This window comes from Notolabrus celidotus, chromosome 15 (assembly GCF_009762535.1).
Source record: "Notolabrus celidotus isolate fNotCel1 chromosome 15, fNotCel1.pri, whole genome shotgun sequence".
Lineage (NCBI taxonomy): Eukaryota > Metazoa > Chordata > Actinopteri > Labriformes > Labridae > Notolabrus > Notolabrus celidotus.
The window spans coordinates 3,933,321-3,958,976 of record NC_048286.1 but is presented as its reverse complement, the minus strand read 5'-3'; the positions used below and the strand labels follow the sequence as shown (position 1 = coordinate 3,958,976).

The following is a 25,656-nucleotide window of genomic DNA, read 5'->3' as shown; positions in this document are numbered from 1 at the left end:
GTGTTTCTTGTTGTTTTATTTGTCAGTATGTAGACGTGTGTCTTGGTACACAGCTACAGCTACAACATGTAGCTATGTAGCTATGCTAACTAGCGCTAGCACTTATCCATGATAAATAAAAATCATCCACTAGATCTTCAAATCTGCAGACGTGGGAAGTAAAACCGACCTTTGTGTTTATTAAGACAGCCTACAACTAGCATGCCTCCCTCCTAAGCTCCTTGTTAGCACACATTTGTGCAGGTAATGAAAAACGGAGGGGGGATTCAGTATTATTTTATACAGTCTATGGGCTCAACAAGCTCCGAGCTCTGACTCCGTGACAGACCGGATATTGTTGTTACGTAACAAAAACACGGAAGTCTGAAACGGCTCGTTTCACGCACATTTACAGAAAGGTGGAGAAATCAGAACAGGGGCAGAATGGATTTTTCTCATTCTCGGGGGGTTTGTAGACATGCCAGGGAAACATATTTCAGGTAGAGAACCATTAAAAAGTCCATTTTGCATGATATGTCACCTTTAATTCTGAAACCCGACGCAGCGTGTTTTCTGGTGTCTCGTTCAAACTAGACTTGAACGATCACGCTTTTCGTGCAAACATATACGCAAGAATGTTTTGTGTTTACTTGCTCTTTTCGCACGTCCAAATCGCGTATACACGAGTGCCCAAGACGCACATTTTCGTGAGAGGCAGGGGGGGTTCTTACACGACACTAGTCCGTTGCTATCAAACAAGGTTGAGCTCGCGGACATTGAATGGGGAAGCCGCTTATGCTAAAGGGGGCAGAGCTAACTTCCTTCTACAACCGATAGCTGGATTCAAGTCAGAGACAAAGTTTTTCACAAATGGAGTGCCGCCTGCAAGCTAGTTCAGGCAGACAACTCGAGCTGCGCTCATTCATACCGACACGTCATCATCCTCCCTGTCAGCTGATCTCAACATCCTCATTTGGCGCTCTATTTAAGCTGCAAGTCTCCCTGTCTCTGCCTCTGCTTTGCAAGTGCTCCTGCTGTCCTGCTCAGTGCTGTGTGCAACCTTTGTAACCACCTCCTCCCCGGCATCCACCTGCGGGCTCCGAGGGGGTTAGTCCTATCTCATTGCTCCTAAATGTCTGCATTTAAATAATGTATGCTGAGTAATGAGGTTCGGAGCCCATACGCCAAACACAATACTGTATGCTGCAATAAACTTTATCTTAAATAAACGTGAGTTGTCTGACTGAACTTAGCAGATGATCCTCCTCACTCTCTGTCCTCACAGTGAGCTCCTGTTTATTCCTGATCCCATAAAAACAAGTAGAGTCACAGAGTTTGGGGAAGCTGCACAGAGATAGAATCAAAGTGTCCCATATATTCCAGATGAATGAATCTCCGCTTGTTCATACGTCGCACCTCATGTAACCGGGTGATCTGCACGCTGGTTGGCAATCACAGCACGATGGATTCACTGGAGCTCAGATATTTCAACTATTCTGAATCATAATAAATACGCGCTATTCACGAGAATGATTTGCGTCATTCGCGTCGCCCAATTCACCTTCATTTTGCATAAATGTCCCACGTTGAATCAGTCCACTAGTATGTTTGTGTGTAAAATGAGAGAGCATATGTTACGGGTCCCAGGAATGTTGCCACAACACAAATGAATCCTGTAAGATAAAGGTAACACTCAGGAACAATGAAGACACAGGATAATTATTTGTCGTCCAGAATGAGTCTGTTATTCAAAATTTTTTGTAACACTTTGAACATAGACAAATACATATTTCAATTTCAGATTCTCTCACAGATGACAGTACATTACATTCTCTACCAACAACAACATCCTTCAGTAAATAAACCTTATAAAACACTACTTATCTATCTGTACAAAGGTTAATAGTATTTTCTTGATACTATCAGATGTGTGGGAGCCTTCCTTCTTAATATTTACAAACCTAGTGACATGTCTGCTAGACAAAACTCTGGTATACAAACTCTTATTTTACGTGAGGGGCAGACAGGCAGCCTAGCAAAACCTGTGCCTGTGGCGGGAAAATACTGTGACTTTAAAACTATCTGTTTCTCTAAATAAACACTCTTAACAACTTTAGAAGTTAGACAGAAGTTACTTTTATATATCTCAGGTAACACTGAGGAACAATGAAGACACAGGATAATCATTTGTCGTTCAGAATGAGTCTGAGATGTGGGCGGAAGTGTTCCCCACATATGACCCCCGGCACAACGCTCCAGCATCAACAGTTCCACCTAAAGTTCTGCTCTATTTCAGAGTCATTATATAAACACAAAAGTGGTCACCTATTTTGGGTGTGCCACACATACTCTGACATTTTTTATCATGAAATGAACCTTTTTGGGTATCTGAAGACCAGTTTCCACTGAAAACATGATGGATGTGTTGACAGCTTTATCGTGAAATCTATTTCAGTCAGACAACTCACGTTTAAATTGTTTATTGTAGCAGCAAATACATATTCATGTTTGGCGCCCAGGCTCCGGCCTCATCACTCCCTGCAGAAAGTTTACATGCAGACTTTGACGAGTGATGAGCAAAACATACTAAACACCCCCGGAGCCTGCAGGTGGAAGCTGGGGAGGCGGCGGGGAAGAAGAAAATATCAGCAATGGCAAGCAGCAGCAGAGTCGTTGACAGGCAGAGGGAGAGATGGGAGATTTTTCCCCAGTTTAAATAGACCGCCAATTTGAGAGGCAGAGGGCAGGATTGGATGATGGATAAGAGAGTGGGACATGTGACGTGTATGGCATTGCAGCTCGAGTTGTCTGCCTGAACTAGCTCGCAGGCGTCGCTCCATTAGTTACTCTGCGCACTCAGTAAGTTTTTCATAGACCAACATGAGACACTGACATCAGACTTCCACCAGATCCGTGTCTGATCTTCTCCAATCCACAGTGGTCCGATATGGAGCAGGCTATCGAGTGTTTCAATGGTTCATTGCACCAAGAAATCGAACAATTATCAAGTATTGAGTTCAGAGATTTGCAATCACCAAATTTGGGGATTTATTGTGCGAATAAAGTTGTTGTGCATTTCAGTACAGAGACAATAAAATACTTCCACCAAAGCAAAATATGGCAGCAATTGAACAGGGAGAAAAATTACTACCAAAAGACAGATTTGAACTCCTAACAGCAGGAAATGAACATTTCCCTGCAAAGTAGCGTGACACCATCACTACAGCAGGGTGGACGTTTCTTTCCAGCTGGTTTCATCCATGCTAAAATCATACAGCGTACACATTAAAGGCAGAAACTGGCCCGCTGCCGTCCCAGAATCCCGTCTGTGTGTGTTCCTGCTGTTTGCTGAGGTAGCGTTGTGACTAAACGCTCTGCCGGTGACAGGTTTGTTTTCATGCTGGCACTGTTGATATCCAGCTCTGAAGATAATCCACAGACAGGAACAGCGAGATCCCCTGCCGGCGTTCAGCTCCTTCACCGCTCACATGTGACAGGACAGGTTCTGTGCACACTGTTGATTAGCTGGTTGGTTTGTTTGGGCCCGTTTTATCTGCGTTCATGTTTTATCGTTACCTGTGGTCTCAAATGAGCAAAGTCACAAAAAGTGTTTCCAAGGGAGCAGCTACAGAAACAATCTGCCCAGTGGTACACAGTCTGGTTCAATGGGTTAAAACTCAAGAAGAGATTTAAGATACCAGAAAATATTGCAAGTGGAATGGCAACTTAAAGACAGCTCTCTCTGTTGGCATTGAAAGTGAAAGTTACAGAAAACAAGCAAACTATGAAATCAACTGTTTTGTTGATCACTTGCAAATTCCCATATAATGAAAAACACGTTGGTAAAAACATTAATCATGATTATTTTATTGATTTAAATGATTTATACAGTTTTTAAAAACAGTCCCAGTGATTCCTTGTCAGTGATCGTTCCATGGTGATGGATTCTTCTCTGCCTGTTGTGGTGGATTGAACATGAAACTGTCCTCATTCAGCTCTCCTTCTTCTCTGAGCTCTGTGGTTCACACACCTTTAAAAGTAAACAAATGTCATAACTTTGAACCCTGCTGCTATCATCACCACCGCTCATGGTTTAACTTTCTTTGTAGAGATCGCTAACCTAAAGTTTCTCTCACCTGCTCCGCTCCTTCATCAGATTGATGGACAGGATCCAATATGAAAATGTCTGTAGCCTGCTGATTTAACATGCTAACCCAAGCTAACATTTTAGCCACATTGTTTACCAAAGGCTAACGGTTTCCCCTCACCTTACGGTCTATGGTGTCAACAAGCAGAAGCTAAATGTGCCAGAACTCTTTTCCTCGGATTGATTTCACATGATGTGTGATCAGTTTGTCTCTGGTGTTGCTCATGTCAGTGAAAGTTAATAACTGTTGTCAAGGGATTATTACCATAAAGTATAATTTAATTTAGTTTAATTGAGTCCTTGTTGTTTTACAAAGTTCATGTTGATCATATGGGGAATCCTTAGGGGTGCCACACGTGCAGATTACAGCTCTGCAGCCCGGTTGTAACCTCATATCCTGATTTAAGGCCAAAGCAGCACAGCACTCTGGTGTGTCAGTCTCTCTCTCTGTGTATGTGTGTGTGTGTGTGTGTGTGTGTAAACACTTAAGGGAGATCGTTTTGCCGTCCAGCCGCTTTCCAGCCTCGGTTTTCATTCATCTCTTATCAGAACTCTGTGCCTGCTGGTGCAGATAACTTTTTATTCACTCCCCCCAATTTGCCGTCGGTCCTTTCATCTGTGCACATTACCCTTTGGGTTGTAGATCCCTTTTTCAAAATAATTGTGGACGATCTGGTCGTCGTGGTTGACTTTTGGCTGAGTTTAGCTTGGCTGGAGCACAGGTACTTATTTAGTTTCAGAGAAGAGCCCTGAGTGCTTGTTCGTGCTGCTGCTGTTGCTACGTGATAACTGGAAACCTTTTAGACACATGGTGTTCTTGATGAAAGTTTTATTGCAACAACTAAATTAAGCTCAGGGTCTTTTCCTTGAGAACAAATAGATGTTCTACTTTGTTGAAGTGTTAATCACTGTGCTAGACGAAACTTAATAAGCTTCATCATATTGTCCATTAACGAAACAAAGTGTTCATCACCATGCAATGCTTGAAGAAAACACAAATGTAATTTTGTGAAACAATTAGGTCTTGATTTAATCACACAGCATCCCTTAAGATCTATTTTTCAAGAGAGCCCTCAGCAAGAAACAACATTTTTACCTCCTTAATATAGAGAAAACTTAAACAGACTAAAATAGCTAAAAAAAACAACAACTACCGAGTTGTTCCATGATGACACAGTTATTGTGCTAATGCTAACAGAAGTTGCTCACCGGGTTACCGTAGTGCGTCCGCTATTTCCGAGAAACATTTCTTTCTTTCAGTGTGTCGTCGTCACCCTTCAGCGACACATCACCAGCTTCACCGTTTGTTTACGCTACTGGTAAATGCTCTGTGTTCCCATTGGCCAACGTTGGTGATGTAAAACGAAAACATCGTAGAGAGGGGAGAGAAAAATCAAAAATGATAGACTCTCTGTCGGCAGGTCGTGAGGCGTCCCAGATGTGGACTTGATTTTTGTCAATTTACAAAGGGGCAACCTCCAGCCTTAAAATTTTAACCCCTTGGAAGTGCTAAAAACTGCTGTTCATAGAGTGTCCACTAGAGGCTGGCTGCAGAAACACAGGAAACCACATACACACCCATTCAAAGAAGATAATCTTTACAGCAGAAATAAACATGTTTACAGCCTGGTTCAAAAACAGTTTAGGTCTGAAGAGCTCATTTCTATTCATTTCTATAACTCAGTATTTTTGAAGATAGCCCAAATGACTGACTGGATTGACAGGCAGGCACCCTGTAGCTGTTAGCAAAAAGGCTTAAGGCCGTCTCTTTACCTCACATTAGCTCGGACGAAGTTAGGTCGTGTTTAGCATTTCCAATATGGTACCCGCTGACGATCGGCTTCAAAATAGCGCTTCAGGAACAGATGGGTGACATCACAGATACTAGTTCTATTTTTCATACAGTCTATGGTCCCAACAGCCTATGTCTGCCTTATTGGGCTACATCAAGCTTATAACTGGTTCTCCAGCCTCACATTTAACCTACTCTCAAAAGTAAAGAGAGTGTTCTGCAGAAGAGGGGCAAGCTGGTTGAAGAGTCTGCCACTACTTTTGGGGACTCTACCGTAAAAAACCCTTTGCATATGTATTTTTGCTCATGAAATGTAACAGTGCCTTCAAGGATGTAATCTTGTTGTAACTGCACTGTGATAAGTGGGGTTGTATGAGGTATTTGTCAGTACATGCGTTACCCTGCAGGAGATCCCGGTCAACTCGGCTGCAACATGCTGCAGATCTGACACAGATCCTAGGCGGAGGACTGCTGCAGATGGAGTCAACTTTACCATGTAATTAAGCTCACTTTAAGAAGCTTAGACCCAAACACTAATGTCGGTGTAAGTATACGCTCTATTAAGACATTTTAGGGCGCTTTACTTTGCAGTAAGAAACACAATTTTTTCATGCTACTAGCAGATGCAGCAGGTACGAGTTTCTCTAATTGCAGCTGTAATGTACGGGTCAAAAGAGGGGCCAAGCTGACCGGCATCCTCTGTGGGTAACACACTTTCTACTGACAAGCACCTCACACAAGGACTACCCCTTGAAGACACAAGACTTAGGTACCCTAAGGTGAGGTTCCTGGGTGATAACTTGACATTATTTTTCAAGATCCCCCCCTCCCTTCTTGTTCCTCACATGCAGGCTTTTTAGCCCACCTCTCCTTGAAGAGGAGGAGGAGGAGGGCAGTGCCTGCTGCTCCGGTAGAGAATGGGAACACTGGGCCTTGGCGCTCTGGTAAGTCGAGATCGAAGCATGGTTGGCAGAGTCGAGAAGCAGGGTCAGTCTCCTGCCATCCCTTTGCTCAAGGCAGGGATGCCATATTTTCCCCTCTTCATTTTCAGTGACTCTATCTCCCTGTGTCCCCCCCCTTGTTGTATGCTTGCTGCTCCAGTTGTGCCCCTCTTGGTTGTTCGTGTTTTGTAAGTGCAGGAGAAAGTATTTCAATGCTAACCTCACTTGGAATAGCATTGAGTGTCGTTGCAGATGCATGAGTATACTGTTCTTTGTATGCAGCTTTTTAGAGCTTTTGAAGTTGTTGATGAGGAAAATCAACAATGCTTCTAAAAAGGCTGGATGAATAAGTCTTCCCTCTTTGCAAGGTGACTCTGTTCGCTCTTGTTTGTTAATTTGGCTAATTATGCAGCATGTTTTTAGTTGTTTGCTAAGTCAGAGGCAATCTGCTTTCAAAACATCTTTTCATTTGAGCCAGAAAGCAGATGGTGGAGGAATGTAGGCTGTCTGCCTGCCTCCTCCTTTAGTTTTGTGTCAGTTTGTAATTGCATACAGTATTTTTTAAATCTGCGGTCTGGAAGCACAAACACCGTATCACAGATTTTTAACCCCTGCTTTTGTTTTGTACAGAAAGGTCCGTTCTCTGACGGTCAGACTTAAAGAAGCAGAGAAACAGCCAGAAATGTTTCTCCTACCGCTTGAGGAACTGTTCAGGTTTTTTAAAGTTGGGTGAAGTCTCTAAAGAGCACAGTCACATAGGAGCCCGTCTCTCTGGAGGTGCCACCCTCGGACCACTGCTTCCTTTGTCTCTACGTTTACCCTTGGACGCTGTTGTGTTTTTTCGTGTTGGTATGACGTAGCGTTGTTACAGTGTGCTTGACTTTGACAAAAGTGTTGTGAAGCTGCATCTATTTGCGTCCGCTGGTTTAATTTTAGCTACAGGTTGTGAAACCTCGGCATCGTGTCGTAGATTTGTTGCATTGTTGCAGTATTTTCTTTGCAGGGCTTTTTGCTTTTATTTGGATAGGACAGCTGAAGAGAGACAGGAAATGTGGGGAGTAGAGAGTGGGGGAAGACATGCAGGAGATGGTCATGGTAGGGAATTGAACTGACGACCCCTGGGACGAGGACTGTAGCCTGTATGTATTGTTGCAGTATTTTAATATGACCTCACAGAGCTGAAACACAAGAGACGACTTCTGTCGACTTCTTGTGTTCCCGTTAACATCTAAATCCAAAATGCTTCCAAACATCAGTTTTTAACGTTCTTTACATATGTGAGTATGAGTATGGCAGCACAAACAGCGCCCCCCACAGGAGAGGAGCTTCATTACAACAGAAGGAATAAATTCAAGCATTGCCTGAATCAATATTACCTTTGAAAAAAATGGATTGTAATGCATTGATGAATCGGTTTTACCCAGCCAGATTTAATCAGATTGAATTAAAAAGTGTTGTTGTTTTTTCTTTGTACGAAACAATGCTACCCAGGGGACCAATCACAGGGCTTACAGTCTGTGTTGTTTTGACACTTAGTTACTTTTGAGAAGAAGCCAAGCAGCAACCTCCGGTCTCAAAAGATGAAGCCCATGCAGAAGTGTTATAAACTGCAATTCATCGAGAATCCGCTTGAGGCTGGCTGCAGAAACACCAGAAACCACAAAGACTCCAATTCAAAAAAGACGATCTTTGCAGCAGAAATAAACATGTTTACAGCCTGGTTCAAAAAACGGCTTGAGTCTACGTCGCTAATTTCTCTATCAGCTCACACTGTACGGGGGTGAATTTATTTCTAACGTGACAGTTCAGAAGATATTAAGATTACGAGTTTTTGCCCAAATAAGGACATGACTGACGTGACTCCCGGCCGGGAACACATAGCTGTTGGCTAGGAGGCTCAAACCCCGCCTCTTAACCTCACACTATGCCTGGTTCAGTCCTGCATTTCCAATATGGCTGCTGCCGTCAATTGGCTTCAAAACAGCGCTCAGGAACAGATGGGTGACGTCACGGATACTACGTCCATTATTTATAGAGTCTATGGAAGCTTACATGTGTAGCCTAACAGTTATCAGGCTAGTCAAACCTGCGACATGCTACAATGTAGGTTCAATGCAAAGGTAACTTCAGTGACCCATGTCTACGTGACGTCACGTGCATGCCCTCTATTTCTACATCTGTATGTAGCTTAGCTTCTGTACCACATGTAAAACACACTATCAGTACCTCATATAACCCTACTTTAAACTCCAAGCCCTCCTTACGAGGTGTATCCTCGAGACCTCCCCAGCCCACTTGATGCACTTCCTGTGAAAGGCAGCAGCAGACTTACTCATTTACTGAAGTGGCTCCCTCCGTTTCTCTTCAATTGCTTGAGAACACCAAACGATCCACACTGGAGTGGAACAATGAGCATCCACGTAAAGAAAAGGCTAACGACCAGACCTTTAATCAGCCATTCATCACTGCCAGACGAAGAAAAAAAACCTACCTTGAATCCATTAACTCAGCTTTGGAAGCGTTCCCATCTTCAATGTTATTAAGGCTGCCGTCTGGATGAGGCCCTCTTGGATTGCTCTGTAGCTTAGCCTCCCTGTCAGTGTTGTAAATCCATCAGGGGAATACTCTACAGGGTCCCTGAGGAGTAACAGATCAGTGCTTTGGGAGCCTTTTCATCAGGTGTCTCCGTAGTTCTGATGTGAGAGACGTTTTTGCTGCAGTCATCACGAATAAGAAGGAAATGGATTTTTTCTGAACCAAGCTCAGTAGTAGTTTTATAAAATCCACTTTCTCTTGCTTGGGGCACAACTGAGTACAGATTTAAGAGCAGGGCATGGTACTGTACAGGAAACTTGAGAGAGCAGACTGTGATTAAGTCAAAGAAAATCTGTTTACTCAACGTTTATGTCGTAACTTGAGCCTTTTGTTGTAAAACACAAACTCTAAACTCCTTATGGTGAAATGATGTCGCTCAACAAAACTTAATAACACCAACGCTGACAGTATTTAAGATCATCACGCATTGAAACATACAATCACTCTCAGTGGATGGAGATAGGTGGATGGATGGACTGTTGGATAGATGGATAGACGGATTGATGAGCAAACAGGTAGATGGATGCATCGATAGGCGGATGAATGGATAAACAGACGATTGGATAGACAGACTGATGAACAGACAGGTAGATGAATGCATGGATAGATAGATAGATAGATAGATAGATAGATAGATAGATAGATAGATAGATAGATAGATAGATAGATAGATAGATAGATAGATAGATAGATAGATAGATATTTGGATGGATGGATGGATGGATGGATGGATGGATGGATGGATTTATAGATGTATGGTCTGATGGTTGGAACGATGGACGGATGGCTAGAACGATGCATAGATGGATAGACAGATGGAAAGGTGGATGGATGGATAAATGGAAAATGGATAGATAGATAATGGACAGAGTGATGAACAGACAGGGACATGGATGGATGGATAGGTGGATGACAGACTGATTAATGGACAGATGGATGGATGATTAGTTAGATGGATAAATTGATGGATTAATAGACTGAGGGACTGATAATTGTACCTACATAGATGGATGGATGGATGGATGGATGGATGGATGGATGGATAGATAGATAGATAGATAGATAGATAGATAGATAGATAGATAGATAGATAGATAGATAGATAGATAGATAGATAGACAGACAGACAGACAGACAGACAGACAGACAGACAGACAGACAGACAGACAGACAGACAGACAGACAGACAGATAGATAGATAGATAGATAGATAGATAGATAGATAGATAGATAGATAGATGGATAGATGGATAGATGAATGGATGGATGGATGGATGGATGGATGGAAGCAAGCTTGGGCCGTCTCATTCTCAAACACTGAATGTGGTTCTGTTGCTGGTGACGGAGGTGTTGCCTTTCATGTGAACTTTCCACCTCTCAGCCGCTGCACCTTCATCCTCCCTCACCTTTCAACCCTCCTCGACTCGTGTGTGGGAGGAGAAAATGCCTTGTCCCTGAATCAGCCCCCCTGGCTCCCTCGGCGGGCCTGATTGGTATTCCGGCAGTGAAGGAGGTATTCATCAGCATCCTCCTCCTCAGCCGGGCCTGATTCTCCCCTCCGTCACACATCATCATAAATACACTGTGAAGAGGTCACAGAGAACACGCACACATACTCAGACGGAGGAACACCACCGGACTTCAGAGAGTGCATGTCTCGTCCAGTGTGGCTCAAACAGACAGCCCAGATGTTGCAGAGTCAGAATGTAGAGTGTGCTACAGTAATTAGCATGCCTGAGCTGCGTGCTGCACGATTGATATTCAGTCCATGTCCAGAGAAGAATTCTGTTTGGTCTTGCTTGGCTTTGGCTCTGTGCTTTGCTGGGAATCATCTCCCTCTCTCTCCACTAGTGTCTCTGATTATTCTCTCACATGCCACTATCTCTCCTCAGCCTCTCCACTCTCTCTTAGCCAGCGTTATGGATGTGATTGACTGGGTGTGAACAAACTTTTCCCGATACATCCCACTGCATCAACAAGCTGAAGCACCTTCTCCAGGGAGTCTGGATTCACTTTAAAGCTGTAGATATTGATAGCATGTCATTGGTAGGTCAGGTTTCGCTGGCTCAGAACCAGGACTTTTCTGTTGGATGCCACAACTTTTAGCGTACTGTTTTAGCTGCTCATTACCTGTACACCTGCTTCTATTAGGTAGCAGTTTCACCCTGTTTAGCAAGTCCTCAAGGTCCCTGTTGACTGGTTTACGAAACCAAAAGACCCCTTACTTGATTCCCAGAAACAAGGTGGAAAGGATGCTGCAAGAACAACATTTAGGAATGTTCTTGTCCTTGCCTTCCAGAAGATAAGACAATCCAAAACTTGTCTTTTAAAGACTTCTTCTAGAAAGCTACGTTGAAGAGGGGGTCCTCTGGTGTGATAACCAGGAGGCTCACGACCCGCCTCAAACTAGTTGGAGTCACAACCTAATTCCACCAAATCAGTGTCGGATCCATCTCCGATCCGTCACAGCACCAGATCTGATAGGTTTCCATTCTAGTCAATGTGTTAACTTCCACTGGATCCATTGTGTCCTGGCTGCTTCTCAGATCTGGCACGCCAAAACCCTCTGGATCAGATACACAAGACTTCTATTTTTGCAGGATGCCAGAGCATGATGCATCAATCTCAACAGAGCAGATGGAGCGGGACAGGAAGTCAGGCACCAAAACAAAATGAAAACATCCGGTTAATTTTCAGAATAAAACACTCTGTGTTATCACCAGATCGTATTTCACTTAACTACAACAACAAACCGTCATGATGAGCGGAGCAAGGCCTGGAGTCAACAGGTCAGAGGTTTTCAGAGGACCAGAAAGACAACATTGATGAGGAGAGGAGGAGAATCCTTGATTCAGTAATTACCGTGGGAAAACCTCGGTCACATGACTCCATTTGTCCGGCGGTCCTGCCACGTTGACGGACGAGAGAGCACGGTGTTGGACCGTAGCGGACCAAACACGGATCTGTTGGAAGTTCAATGCCAGCATTCCAAGTATGGTGACCACCATTGTTGTGCGACATCACCAAGACTCTGTCCTTGTTTTGTGCTGTCTTTGACTTTAGATGGATCATATTTCAGATTCTCTGCGTCGAACACATTTCACACTGGACTCTTGTCTTTTTTTTCCTGGATTGGCGTTCATGTTTCTGAATCTTAATGAATTTGGCTCACAGAAATTCTTTAGTTAATTAAGTTGAATCAGAAAGTCAATATGGAGTCGAGTGTATGTGCGGTATGAATTACAACCCAACTGTTACAGTTCCAGTTATAAGCCAACTGCACAAGAGCTTCATCCCCCACAGAGAGAAGCAGTGATGAAATATTTATCAGGAAGGAGAAGAGAATAAAAACCTCTTTATTCACTTGCAGTGTTTGCTTTTTGTTTCTGTTGAAACTCAACATCTCGTGTTGCTCTAGTCCAATTCTATTAAGAGCAGGGAGCATGATACAGAACACAGTCTACATTATTGAATGGATGAAGTTATACACGAGATCCAAGCCAGAAACATTTATTTATTGAGAATTTTAAACCCTGACCTCATCTTGAAGGTACATGATTGAGTATAATTGCTGTCATGCCATTGTTGTCATTTAAAGACCTGTGCACATAAAACAGAACATCAAAGTCATGAATTACCAAAAAGAAAGTTGTAATGAGTCTTAAATTTAAAATGCTTAACTAGTACATTTACTTCATTACTCTTGTAAATTTTCGACTTTACATTTTGTAAAGTTTGCAGCTTTCAATTGTGTTAAGTGTAAGACTTTACATTGCATTAAGTTTAAGACTTTACCTTTTGTAAAGGTTAAGTCTTTATATTTAGAATGTTCTTTACATTTCTTTCAGTTTAAGACTTTACATTTTGTTAAGTTTAAGACTATCTTTCATAAAGTTTACAACTTTACATTATATAAAGTTTACGACTTGACATTTCATAAAGTTTCCGACTTTACATCATACAAAGTTTATGACTTTGCATTATATAAAGTTTACGACTTGACATTTCGTAGAGTTTACGATTTTCTGTCTGTACATTTTCCGAAATAAACATAAAAAGAAATAAAAGGGTGGAAATTTACAAGAATAAAGTTGTAATGTTAAAAGTCGGTTAAAGTTAAAAATTACTGAAACGAAATGATCCAGAACAAAGTGACAGACCTACGAGATCAAAGTGGTTAAATTACAAGAAAAAGCTACATTTATGAATTCATTCTGAAAGTTTCTTTTTTTCTCTCCAATCACTGCGTTGTACTTTTCTGACAAGAAAACAAGATCAATTTTGACACAAGACGAGTTTACATGCAACAGTATACACACATAACATGCAGACATAACTTTGCTTTTAAAGCCTGTGTCTGTTGACTGCTTGTTTTAAGCTAGCGTTGCAAAAGACCTTACTGTCAGAGCACGAAAGTTCATGAAAGTTGACTTACATCACCTCCACTTTCCTCTGTGGGGTCTGTTCTAAATTGATCAGAATGCCTTAAACTTGCTTTTGTTCGAGGACATTTTCCAAAGAAAACGTAAGAAGTACAGAAAAGAATCATATCCTGTATTAGCAGCAGCTCAGTCATGGAAGTTGCACCAGGATTAGTTCCTCCTCCATTATCTCCCCCCACCACCACCACAGACACACACACACACACTTTTGTTCTCATTGCTTGGTTGGAAGTGACATTGCCCAGCGTTGTTAAACATACAACTTTTGCACATAAGACCTTAGCACTGAAATGGGCACTGCCAGCGCAAAATAAACACGGTCAGTGGACACAGGCCCTTATAGTTATAGATTCCCATTGATTTCCATTGATTGAGATCCCAAAGAGTACGTAAAGGAACAGCAATCACCACAGCAGTCTACACCTACACACATCCTTATTTAGATTCTGCACACATCTTCCTCCGTCATCATTTCATGCTCCAACCACTCAAAGGAAAGTATCCCCCGGGCTGAACAGTAAACACCGTTTGATGTTGTTGGACAGCAGCTGAGCCTCGTGAAAGAGCAAAATGTGAGAAATTGGAGGCACGGTGGGAGCTTTGAAACATCAGGTGCACCAGATAGGCTGAAAGACGATCTAAATGAAGCACAAAATAGGAGGGAAGCAACCTAAAAACGACTGTTAAGGAGTGGGTGGTGATGGAAATTGAGTCGTTTTTTTTTACCTCAGACAAAAGAGGGCGACGCAATGTGTGGTGGCGGATAGAGTTGAGAGAGATGTTTGTTCATAGATCCCTGAGAAAATGCCTGCAGGATTCTGGAAGCAGTTTTGGTGCTGGTTCTGGTGAATTTCAGAAGTTAAACTTTGCTGAAAGTTTCTTTGCAGGAAGTTGCTGATAGATCATCCACTCTACTTATTATTCCCCTTGTGCTTACTCCTCACCAGTTGATTTTTTAGCAGTGAGCGCAGTCTGTATACACAGAACGATAGATGTATAAATTTTACAGAGCTGGCAGCTATTTGCCGGCATTTTTATCGACTTGCTGTGCATAAGAGAGCTTCATTCATTATTAATGCCTGAGCATAAATAACTGTTTCCAGAGGATTAAACTTCAATTTGGCTGCAAACTGAAGCGACTTTGGTTGCTGCAAGTCATAAACTTGAATTTTCTTACTGCTGTTCTCCTGCACTGGAACACAAATATCCATGAAATATCAAAAACAGTTGAGTTATTGAAGCTTTGGATCCCAGGAATCAGCTCGAAGTTTGCAGTCACAGCCAAATTCCATCAGATCCAAGTCCGGTCCGTCTCCGATCCATCACAGCACCAGATCTGAAAGTTTCCATTCTAGTCAATGTGTTAACTTCCACTGGATCCATTGGGTCCCGGCTGCTTCTCAGATCTGGCACGCCGAAGCCCTCTGGATCAGATACACAAGACTTCTATTTTTGCCGGATGCCAGAGCACGACGCATCAATCCCAACAGAGCAGATGGAGCGGGACAGGAAGTCAGGTTTCACCAAAACAAAGTGAAAACATCCGGTTAATTTTCAGAATAAAACACTCTGTGTTATCACCAGATCGTATTTCACTTAACTACAACAACAAACTGTCATGATGAGCGGAGCCAGGCCTGGAGTCAACAGGTCAGAGGTTTTCAGAGGACCAGAAAGACAACATGGATGAGGAGAGGAGGAGGAGAATCCTTGATTCAGTGATTACCGCAGGAAAACCTCGGTCACATGACTCCAGAGCTGCACCACAGTGGACACAGATCTGGTGGAGGTCGGATTTTGGTCATTTACCTATACATACACAGCTTTACAGTTCTTCTTAAACTTAACCTACATGTTATAATAAGGAGAGTACCACTGATTTAGGAATGTTCTGAAAGGAGCAGAAGTTTAAACTCTGACTAGCTGATAAGTCAAAAGGTAAAAAAACACTCAAAGAGTGCAGTTTAGCACGACAACACGGCTGAACACGGCTGGTTTACATCCGGGTAGTAGAGCATTATTGCAGTAGCCATTAACTGGAGCAACAGCCCCTGCTAGTGGCGGGTGAGTGCGCTCCACCTTAGACAAACATGTTAGCAGGATTTCAGGCCTACGTTTTTAAAACACAAATAATTGGTTTAACAGACTGGTAATCCTGGAGCTGACGTCTATCTTGATGTCTGTTGGGACGATGTGTCCTAACTGTTCCCTCAGGGTGTTATGGGCCGTCCTCACCCTCCTCAATCCCTTTGTTTTCTCACATCCCAGAGAACCACTCGGCCCCTCCAGATGTCACCGGTTACACCAACAACACCGCTGATGGGATCCAGGTGGAGAGGGCCCCAGGCGCTGGCAACGTTGCCCAGAGACAGACGCCAAAGTACGGCAACGCTGAGCTGATGGAGACTGGAGACGGTGAGTCAGGGCTGGGGATGAGAACAAAAACACTGATGTAATCTACGAGTACCAACTTTCATACACCATCAGTTATTATAGTGTCGGTCAGGTTTAATGCAAAACATCTCAGAACGTTTGATGGAACAAATACGACCTGGTTTGAGTAAAGGATGTCGGCCTTTTGTTGGGAAAGGACAACAAAGGTCACACATCCAAATCTGAAATTCTGATCAAATAAATAACTCCTGTCATGACATCACCACAGGAGCAAATTCAGATCGCCTTGTAGAAGCTGTGTAGGCTACAGAAACAAAGCAGAAGCCCCTCCACCTTTATTGATAGGACAGCTGAAGAGAGACAGGAAAGATGGGGAGTAGAGAACAGGGCAGGGCATGCAGCAAAGCGTAATGGTAGAATCGAACCAGCGGCGGCTGCGTCGAGGACTGTAGCCTCTGTACATGGGGCGCGCTTAGACAACTAGGCCAAGGGCTTCTCCTTTCAAACCCCTGATCCTGACAGTTTAGAGTTATTTTAAACGTATTGAGGCAGAGGTAATAAGAGGGGGGTCTGGGCATCAAATTTAAAATCTAGACTTATCCTCTTTCTATTACAGTTATTCAGACTAACAGAATATGTGTAGATAAATAGCTGTATTAATTGGATAGAGAGGGTCAAATACAAGCATGAGCTCATCAAAACTTATCAAACAACATAACTTACCTTACATTGTTAGATGTAAAGAAAGATTGCAGGGTCTTCTGACTCTTGTTGGCTTGATTTCTTTCCAGAAGCAACAGCTGGAGCGTGACTTTCAGCTCTGATAAGAAAAAAAAGATGCATTAAGAGTAAGAGCGCTCTGTTCCCGCCCACTAATGGCGCGTTCAGGACCATTCAGACTTGTTAAAATGAATTGAGCGGCTGTCAAACTCCATTCTCAGGATAGAAAAGTGCTGGGGACGTGTACCCTGAGTACCTCACGTCCACTACGCCCCTGCCAGGCTGGGGCGTGAAGATGTGTTAAAGCCTCAGGAAACTTAAATGGAATATTTCAAAGTCACATAGAATATCAAAATTAAATTTCTAATCAAGCTTCAACAAAAATCTGAGTGAAAATAAACATCCATAACTATGAAAAAACTCAGTTCAAAACCAGCTTATTTTTCAGGTCAGAGCATTTCTCAGGACTGTGTGGGCGTTGACTAACTCTTTGATTGACAGGTCAAGAGAGAGTTCACAGCCTGCATGTTTGAGCCGTCTGACTCTGAATCTAAAGACATGAAAACTCCAGAATCTGAAAATTATTCATTTACAATGGTCTCTGAGTGCTGAGTCACAAAATACTTCAGAATCAGGACTTCTTTCATTTATTAGTTTTATCACTCCGTAGTCTCCGGGGCATCAAGACCATGTGACGCCTGGAGCAGAGGAGGCTGAAGTGTAGTATGTTCACGCAGAGGAGCTCGGCTCCGGGTGTCAGACGGAGCTGTTTGTCTAAACTCTGAGCTGTTTGGGGAAAATTAGTTAACAGGTCCTGAGGAGAGTTAGTGAACCGGTCCTGAGGAAAGTTAGTTAACCAGTCCTGGGGAAAGTTAGTGAACCGGTCAAAGTTAGTGTACCGGTCCTGGGGAAAGTTGGTGAACTGGTCCTGGGGAAAGTTAGTGAACCGGTCAAAGTTAGTGAACCGGTCCTGGGGAAAGTTGGTGAACCGGTCAAAGTTAGTGAACCGATCCTGGGGAAAGTTAGTGAACCGGTCCTGGGGAAAGTTAGTGAACCGGTCAAAGTTAGTGAACCGGTCCTGGGGAAAGTTGGTGAACTGGTCCTGGGGAAAGTTAGTGAACCGCCCCTGAGGAAAGTTAGTGAATCAGTCCTGGGGAAAGTTAGTGAACTAGTCCTGGGGAAATGAGCCGAGCATGTGTGGGATTGCTTTAGCCACTCGGCCGCGGTTAAACTTAACCGCGTCCCAAAGTTTCCCCAAATCACTGCAGTTAGGGAAATAGAAGAATGACAACAAGCTGTCATCTTCACGGTGGATGTGCAGACGGGGACACACGAGCACAGCAGTGCAAAGAGCAGAGAGACAGCTATACAGACAAATTAAAGGCAGTACGTGATTAGGAAACAAGCTAACAGCTAAGACAACACTGAGGGGAGCTGGCTGAGACGTCAGTAGACGGTCTGAGCAGGAGCGGAGTAGTTTTGTTGAACATGTGTACACGTGACTCAGTGTTTCATTTCTGATTGGTTAAATATGTGTTACGTAATAAATATCAGGTTAAACCAGCCCCCTTAAAACCCAGCATGAAACATATTTGAAAATGGATTGAAGTTGAGTTCTAGTATTTTTACATAGCTTTTAGTATTTACATATGGTCTGAAATATCATAGGTGGAATGTTTTTGTTGATTTGGGTTCCCAGAGGCTTTAATGGTTAGAAGAAGTGGCTTTAGATACTTCTTATTACTTCTTAGAACTGAAAGACACCAGTTTGCATGTTTCATAGCTCAAAGATTTACCTCTGGGGGAACATGAACCTGCAGCGCTTCCGTCATCTGTGGGGATGTTGAATGCAGCTTACAGTGAAACAGCTCAATGGATTGATTGCAGAGGGGAGTTTATTGGCAGAAAGATACGCAACAAATCTGAGCCAAATATGTTGCTTGTAATGGAGTTACATTTTGAAGGTGCTGTGTAGAAGTTATTGCATTTTTTAGTTTGTTTCACTCTCACAGACTTTCTCCTTGACTGTCTGGAGGGGGAAAATAGGTGTTTATTGAAGCAAAGAACTACAAGAATAATCTCAACGCAGGATGTTAAAACCAAACAACTATTCTTGGGGATTTTGCCAGGTCTCCATGAAGTTTTTGGCCAAAACATGTATTTACTGCCAGATTTCATCAGTCAGGCTTCCACCCCCCTGCTCCATCCTAAAGCCCCACACTCTGTGACTGTTGGTTTTAAAATCAGGCGTAACGAAAGAGCAATTCGTCCCTGTACCTCATCCTGTATGCCATCTCACGTCTCCGAGTGTCATGTTCAGTGGCGGTTCTGTTGATTGCTCACTTGAGGAAAGGTGCCACTTACATGTAGATTTAAAACTTGGGGATGTTTTTGTGCGTTGCAGAAGAAGCAGCGGGAGTCACTCAGGGTATGACTCAGTTGAAAGTGAAGACTACTTTAAAGGGGCACTGGTGAAAGCTCAATCTAAAGTTCTGTATTGACTGTGTATGCGTGTTCGTCCTCTGCAGGTGTTCCTGTCAGCAGCAGAGTTTCAGCCAAAATTCAACAACTCGTCAACACTCTCAAGAGACCCAAACGGCCGCCGCTGAGAGAGTTCTTTGTGGACGATTTTGAGGAGCTCCTGGAAGGTAACGGTGCTGATAGATTATTGATAGAATGTAAATTAGTTAAAGAGTAAATAAACACAAAATGTAACTACACCGTGTTCAAAATTATTATGCCAGTTGCATTTCTGTGAAGATTTTAAAATCTATGTTAACAGTCGTTTTCAAATTTGTTAGGAAGTCAGATAGTGAATATATTTCTTCAACTGTGTGGTTAAAATGATGCTTTTCGGCTGTATTTAAAAAGAAATGAAGAATCTGCAGGTATATTATTATGCAGCTTGGTGATAAGAGCATATTACTTGTGAAAATTAAAAACTAGGCACCATTTTAAATGTTTTATTGATTGAAAATAATACGATTTACTACAACTTAATTCTTTATTGGATGGATAGGTAAGTGGATGGGTGGATGGAAAAATTGGATGAATGGATGGATAGGCAGGTGGAAGGATGGAAGGATGGATAGGTTGTTGAATCGATGGACTGATGGGAAAGATGGATTGATAGGTAAAAGGTTAGTTGGATGGATTGAAAATATTGATGATGGATGGATGGATGGATGGATGGATGGATGGATGGATGGATGGATGGATGGATTGATTGATTGATTGATTGATTGATTGATTGATTGATTGATTGATTGATTGATTGATTGATAGGTAAATGGATGGATGGATGGATGGATGGATGGATGGATGGATGGATGGATGGATGGATGGGTAAATGGGTAAATGGATGGATGGATAGGTAAATGGATGGATGGATGGATGGATGGATGGATGGATGGATGGATGGATGGATGGATGGATGGATGGATGGATAAGTAAATGGATGGATGGATGGATGGATGGATAAGTAAATGGATGGATGGATGGATGGATGGATGGATGGATGGATAGGTAAATGGATGGATGGATGGATGGATGGATGGATGGATAGGTAAATGGATGGATGGATGGATGGATGGATGGATAGGTAAATGGATGGATGGATGGATGGATGGATGGATGGATGGATGGATGGATGGATGGATGGATAGATAGGTAAATGGATGGATGGATGGATGGATAAGTAAATGGATGGATGGATGGATGGATAAGTAAATGGATGGATGGATGGATGGATGGATGGATGGATAGGTAAATAGATGGATGGATGGATGGATGGATGGATGGATGGATGGATGGATAGGTAAATGGATGGAAAAATTAAATGGATTGACATGTGGATGGATGGATGGATGGATTATAGATGGATTGATAGGTAGATGGAAAAATTGGATGGTTTGATAGGTTGTTGAATCCATGGATTGATGGGTAGATGTATCAATCAATGGATGGATTGACTGATGGATGGATGGAAAAATTGGATGGATTTATGAATGGATGGATAGGCAGATGGATTGACAAGTTGGATGGATGGATAGGAAGATGTATAGAAGATGGATGGTCTTTAAAGAGGGTTGTAGACTGATCACAGGTATATTATTATGCAGCTTGGTGATAAGAGCATATTACTTGTGAAAATTAAAAACTAGGCACCATTTTAAATGTTTTATTGATTGAAAATAATACGATTTACTACAATTGTATTCTTTATTGGATGGATAGGTAAGTGGATGGGTGGATGGAAAAATTGGATGAATGGATGGATAGGCAGGTGGAAGGATGGAAGGATGGATAGGTTGTTGAATCGATGGACAGATGGACTGATGGGAAAGATGGATTGATAGGTAAAAGGTTAGTTGGATGGATTGAAAATATTGATGATGGATGGATGGATGGATGGATGGATGGATGGATGGATGGATGGATGGATGGATTGATTGATTGATTGATTGATTGATTGATTGATTGATTGATTGATTGATTGATTGATTGATTGATTGATTGATTGATTGATTGATTGGTAGATGGATGGATGGATGGATGGATGGATGGATGGATGGATGGATGGATGGGTAAATGGGTAAATGGATGGATGGATAGGTAAATGGATGGATGGATGGATGGATGGATGGATGGATGGATGGATGGATAAGTAAATGGATGGATGGATGGATGGATAAGTAAATGGATGGATGGATGGATAAGTAAATGGATGGATGGATGGATGGATGGATGGATGGATAGGTAAATGGATGGATGGATGGATGGATGGATGGATGGATAGGTAAATGGATGGATGGATGGATAAGTAAATGGATGGATGGATGGATGGATGGATGGATAAGTAAATGGATGGATGGATGGATGGATGGATGGATGGATGGATGGATGGATGGATGGATGGATGGATGGATGGATGGATAGGTAAATGGATGTATGGATGGATGGATGGATGGATGGATGGATGGATGGATGGATAGGTAAATGGATGGAAAAATTAAATGGATTGACATGTGGATGGATGGATGGATGGATTATAGATGGATTGATAGGTAGATGGAAAAATTGGATGGCTTGATAGGTTGTTGAATCCATGGATTGATGGGTAGATGTATCAATCAATGGATGGATTGACTGATGGATGGATGGAAAAATTGGATGGATTTATGAATGGATGGATAGGCAGATGGATTGACAAGTTGGATGGATGGATAGGAAGATGTATAGAAGATGGATGGTCTTTAAAGAGGGTTGTAGACTGATCAAATAGACGTCACCGTGCCTCTTTTGATACTGACAGTGAATGTACTGAGACTTGAATGACGCAGATGGTGGTCAGTTTTTAAAACATGGTTTCATGCTGTTAAGAGTTGAACCCTTCATCCTCACAGCATCACAGCGCCTGCTCCCTCGTTGAAACAACTGTTTCCAGTATCCTCACAACTCTCACTGATGTCTGCTGTGACTGAGCTGAGTCTAACCGATGAATATTCCCTTTTGTTTCCAGCATCAAAAGCTGCAGAGCCAGGAGATAATTCATAATGTATGCTTAAAGATATTATGTTGGAAAGTCTGAGCTTGATTTGCTCCGAGGATATTCTGTTTAATCTAGAGCTTAGATCTGTGCTGGAAGCTGAAAGGTTCCTCTGGTACTGAAATATAATAAAACCATTAAAGTTAATGAAGCATTTTTGTCTTAACGGCTGTCATAAGTCAGTATCAAAGAAATTAAGTCAGTACTTCTCACTCAGCTTCTTCTTTTCTTTGCTGTTGACTGTTCGGCCATCAACCAAGACTCTAAAGTTTTGTGCTCTTGAAATATGTTACAAGTAACACTGAAAATAACAAACATTTTTGCCACAGTGTCAAATTTACTGGACTCCTTTAAGAGGATTATTTTGATTTGCTTTGTCCAATTAATCACCATTTTTATGGAGTTTGACCGATCAGACTCAAATATATAACCCAGATGGGTTATACAATTAAGTCAGATACCAAAATAGCCTCTCTGTTGTTCAGATAATTAACTCAAATTTCTCTTTCTCTTCTTTCAATCTAATTCTTCAGTCCAGCAGCCGGACCCCAACCAGCCAAAGGCAGAGGGAGCCCAGATGGTGGCTATACGCGGCGAGCAGCTGGGTGTGGTGACTAACTGGCCCCCGTCCCTTGAGGCGGCCCTGCAAAGGTGGGGCACCATCTCGCCCAAAGCCCCCTGCCTCACCACCATGGACACCAACGGCAAGCCGCTCTACGTGCTCACCTACGGTAAGAAAAGCACTGGTTCGTAACTGATGGGTCTGTAAACCACAAAGAGGTTTTGTTTTGGATTGAGGAGAATCATTTTTCAGTCTTTTATTTCTTTGGGCCTCATGCTGCATTCATGTGCTTCTTGGATGCTCCCAGTGTCCGAGTTGAGAAGTCGTTCTACCGACTTCCATGTGTTCACATGTTTTCAATTTAGAAAGTTAGGTTTAGTGTTACCTGACTGTTTGTTCAAGGTGGGATGCTAATAAATACTTTTAAGTACTGATTTGTTATGTAAGGGGTCGCATCAGGGGTCTTGTCCACCCTGTCGGGATTCTATTTCCCAATAACTACCTGCTAATAATTAATCAATCAATCTTTATTTGTATAGAGCCTAATCACAACAAATGTTATCTGAAGACTCTTTCCAAACAGAGCAGGTCTAGACTGTACTCTATGTTCTATTACTAAAAGAAACCCAACATCAAGACAGGATAAGATCCAGTCCCATCTCACAGACAGGACTCAGTCTGATCTCATCTTAATCCACCATGAGCAGAGCACTTTGCAGCATTTAGCAAGTTACAGTGGCAAGGACAAACTTCCTTTAACAGGCAGAAACCTCCAGCAGGACCAGACTCATGTTAGACACACATCTGCTGAAACCGTGTTGGAGAGAGGGATAGAGGGAGATGAAGAGAGAGAGATGATAGTGGTGAGACGGATAGTAGTAGTTGTGATCCAGAGGATGCTACGAGACAAGGGAGCTCAGGGACTCCAGAAAGGTCTATGGTTAGTAACTTTAATTGGACAGGAAGAGTTAAAGCAAGTGAGATAGGATCCCAGTGTGTCAGTGCTTCAGTTCCCCAGGCAGTCTAAGCCTATAGCAGCATAACTTAGAGCTGGTCCAAGCCTGATCCAGCTCTAACTATAAGCTTTATCAAAAAGGAAAGTTTGAAGCCTACTCTTAAAAGTAGAGTGGGTGTCTGCCTCCCGGACCCTGACTGGTAATCTATATGATTCCAAAGGAGAGGGGCCTGATAACTGAAGGCTTTACCTCCCTTACTGCCTTAAAAGACTTAAGGTAGGACGAGCAGGCCTGCCTGCTAGTAGCGTAGTGTATATGTTGGCATTATGTCTTTGTCAGTTTAGTCAGCCAGCTTATCACGCTCAAATTTGATTGGATTTTCTGCCGACCTTACCTCTCCAAATCAGTCATCGTAGTGAAGAGCCTCTAAATATTCAGATGTAACACCATAAATATTAAGAATAGCTTTTGTAGTAAATATTCATGAATGCAGCAGAGTTTTCTCAGTTTCTTCAGCACATATGGTGGCTCCACGAGCTGATTAACTGAAGCACCAAACAATGCTCAACACCCACTGTGTGAGCATAATTCCACTAATGGCAGCCAGACAGAGCGCTAAGCACATTAGCAAAGTGTGAAATGGATGCTTTCAAGAAAGCCGCTCGGCTGCAGAGGGAGAGAAAGTTTGTTATCCCAGAGCTGCAGGTTTTTAAGTGAACTGTTTTCTTTGGGATGTAATCTTAGTGTGACACTGTTCGAAATCGTGCTAAAACTTTTGTTGTGACAGGATTGGAGGATTTCACTCCTGAAATTTGGATAAAGCAGTTTAACTGTTTTAATCAAAGACTTAAAACGTACAACATGGAGTGACGTTTCTGTAAAGGGGATCTGAAGCCAAACGACGGTGGTCGCCATATTGGAAATGCTAATTCAAGCTAACTTTTGGTCCTCGAAACAGACATAGAGGTGGATCTGAGGAGGGCTTTTAGACAGCTGTCACATGCCCCTGATTATGCAAATACAAATCTTAGCCTTCAAATCTTTAAATAGGAGGGTTATAAAAAATATTTGCTCCCTCACAGTGTGTTTGAATAAAGAAAGGAGCTATTCAGATCATAACTGTTGGGTTTAGAAATGGGCTTCAATGGGGTATTTTTAGCTTTTTGAGCCAGCCTCTTGCGGACACTTGATGAACTGCAGTTTTTTTGGCATAATTTTTCATTTACTGTCCGTCTCACCATTATCATCTCTCTCTCTCTTTCTTCATCTCCCTCTATCCCTCTCTCCAACTCAGTCTCAGCAGATGTGTGTCTAGCATGAGTCTGGTCCTGCTGGAGGTTTCTACCTGTTAAAGGATGTTTGTCCTTACCACTGTAACTTGCTAAATGCTGCAAAGTGCTCTGCTCATGGTGGATTAAGATGAGATCAGACTGAGTCCTGTCTGTAAGATGGGACTGAATCTTATCCTGTCTTGATGTTGGGTCTTTGTTAATAAAAGAACATAGAGTACGATCTAGACCTGCTCTGTTTGGAAAGAGTCTTCAGATAACATTTGTTGTGATTTGGCCCTGTATAAATAA

The 25,656-nt window shown here is 42.5% G+C and overlaps 1 protein-coding gene across 2 annotated transcripts in view; it reads left to right on the top strand.

Moving 5' to 3' along the window:
* The window catches only part of dip2ca (disco-interacting protein 2 homolog Ca), a 228,952-nt gene that overhangs the window by 131,536 nt on the left and 71,760 nt on the right, over window positions 1-25,656 (top strand). For both annotated transcript variants that reach the window (XM_034703282.1, XM_034703283.1), the window contains exons 6-8: window positions 16,165-16,311; window positions 19,539-19,658; window positions 23,092-23,289. In XM_034703282.1, coding sequence (XP_034559173.1) covers window positions 16,165-16,311; window positions 19,539-19,658; window positions 23,092-23,289 — 465 coding nt within the window. The remainder of the gene's footprint in view (window positions 1-16,164; window positions 16,312-19,538; window positions 19,659-23,091; window positions 23,290-25,656) is intronic.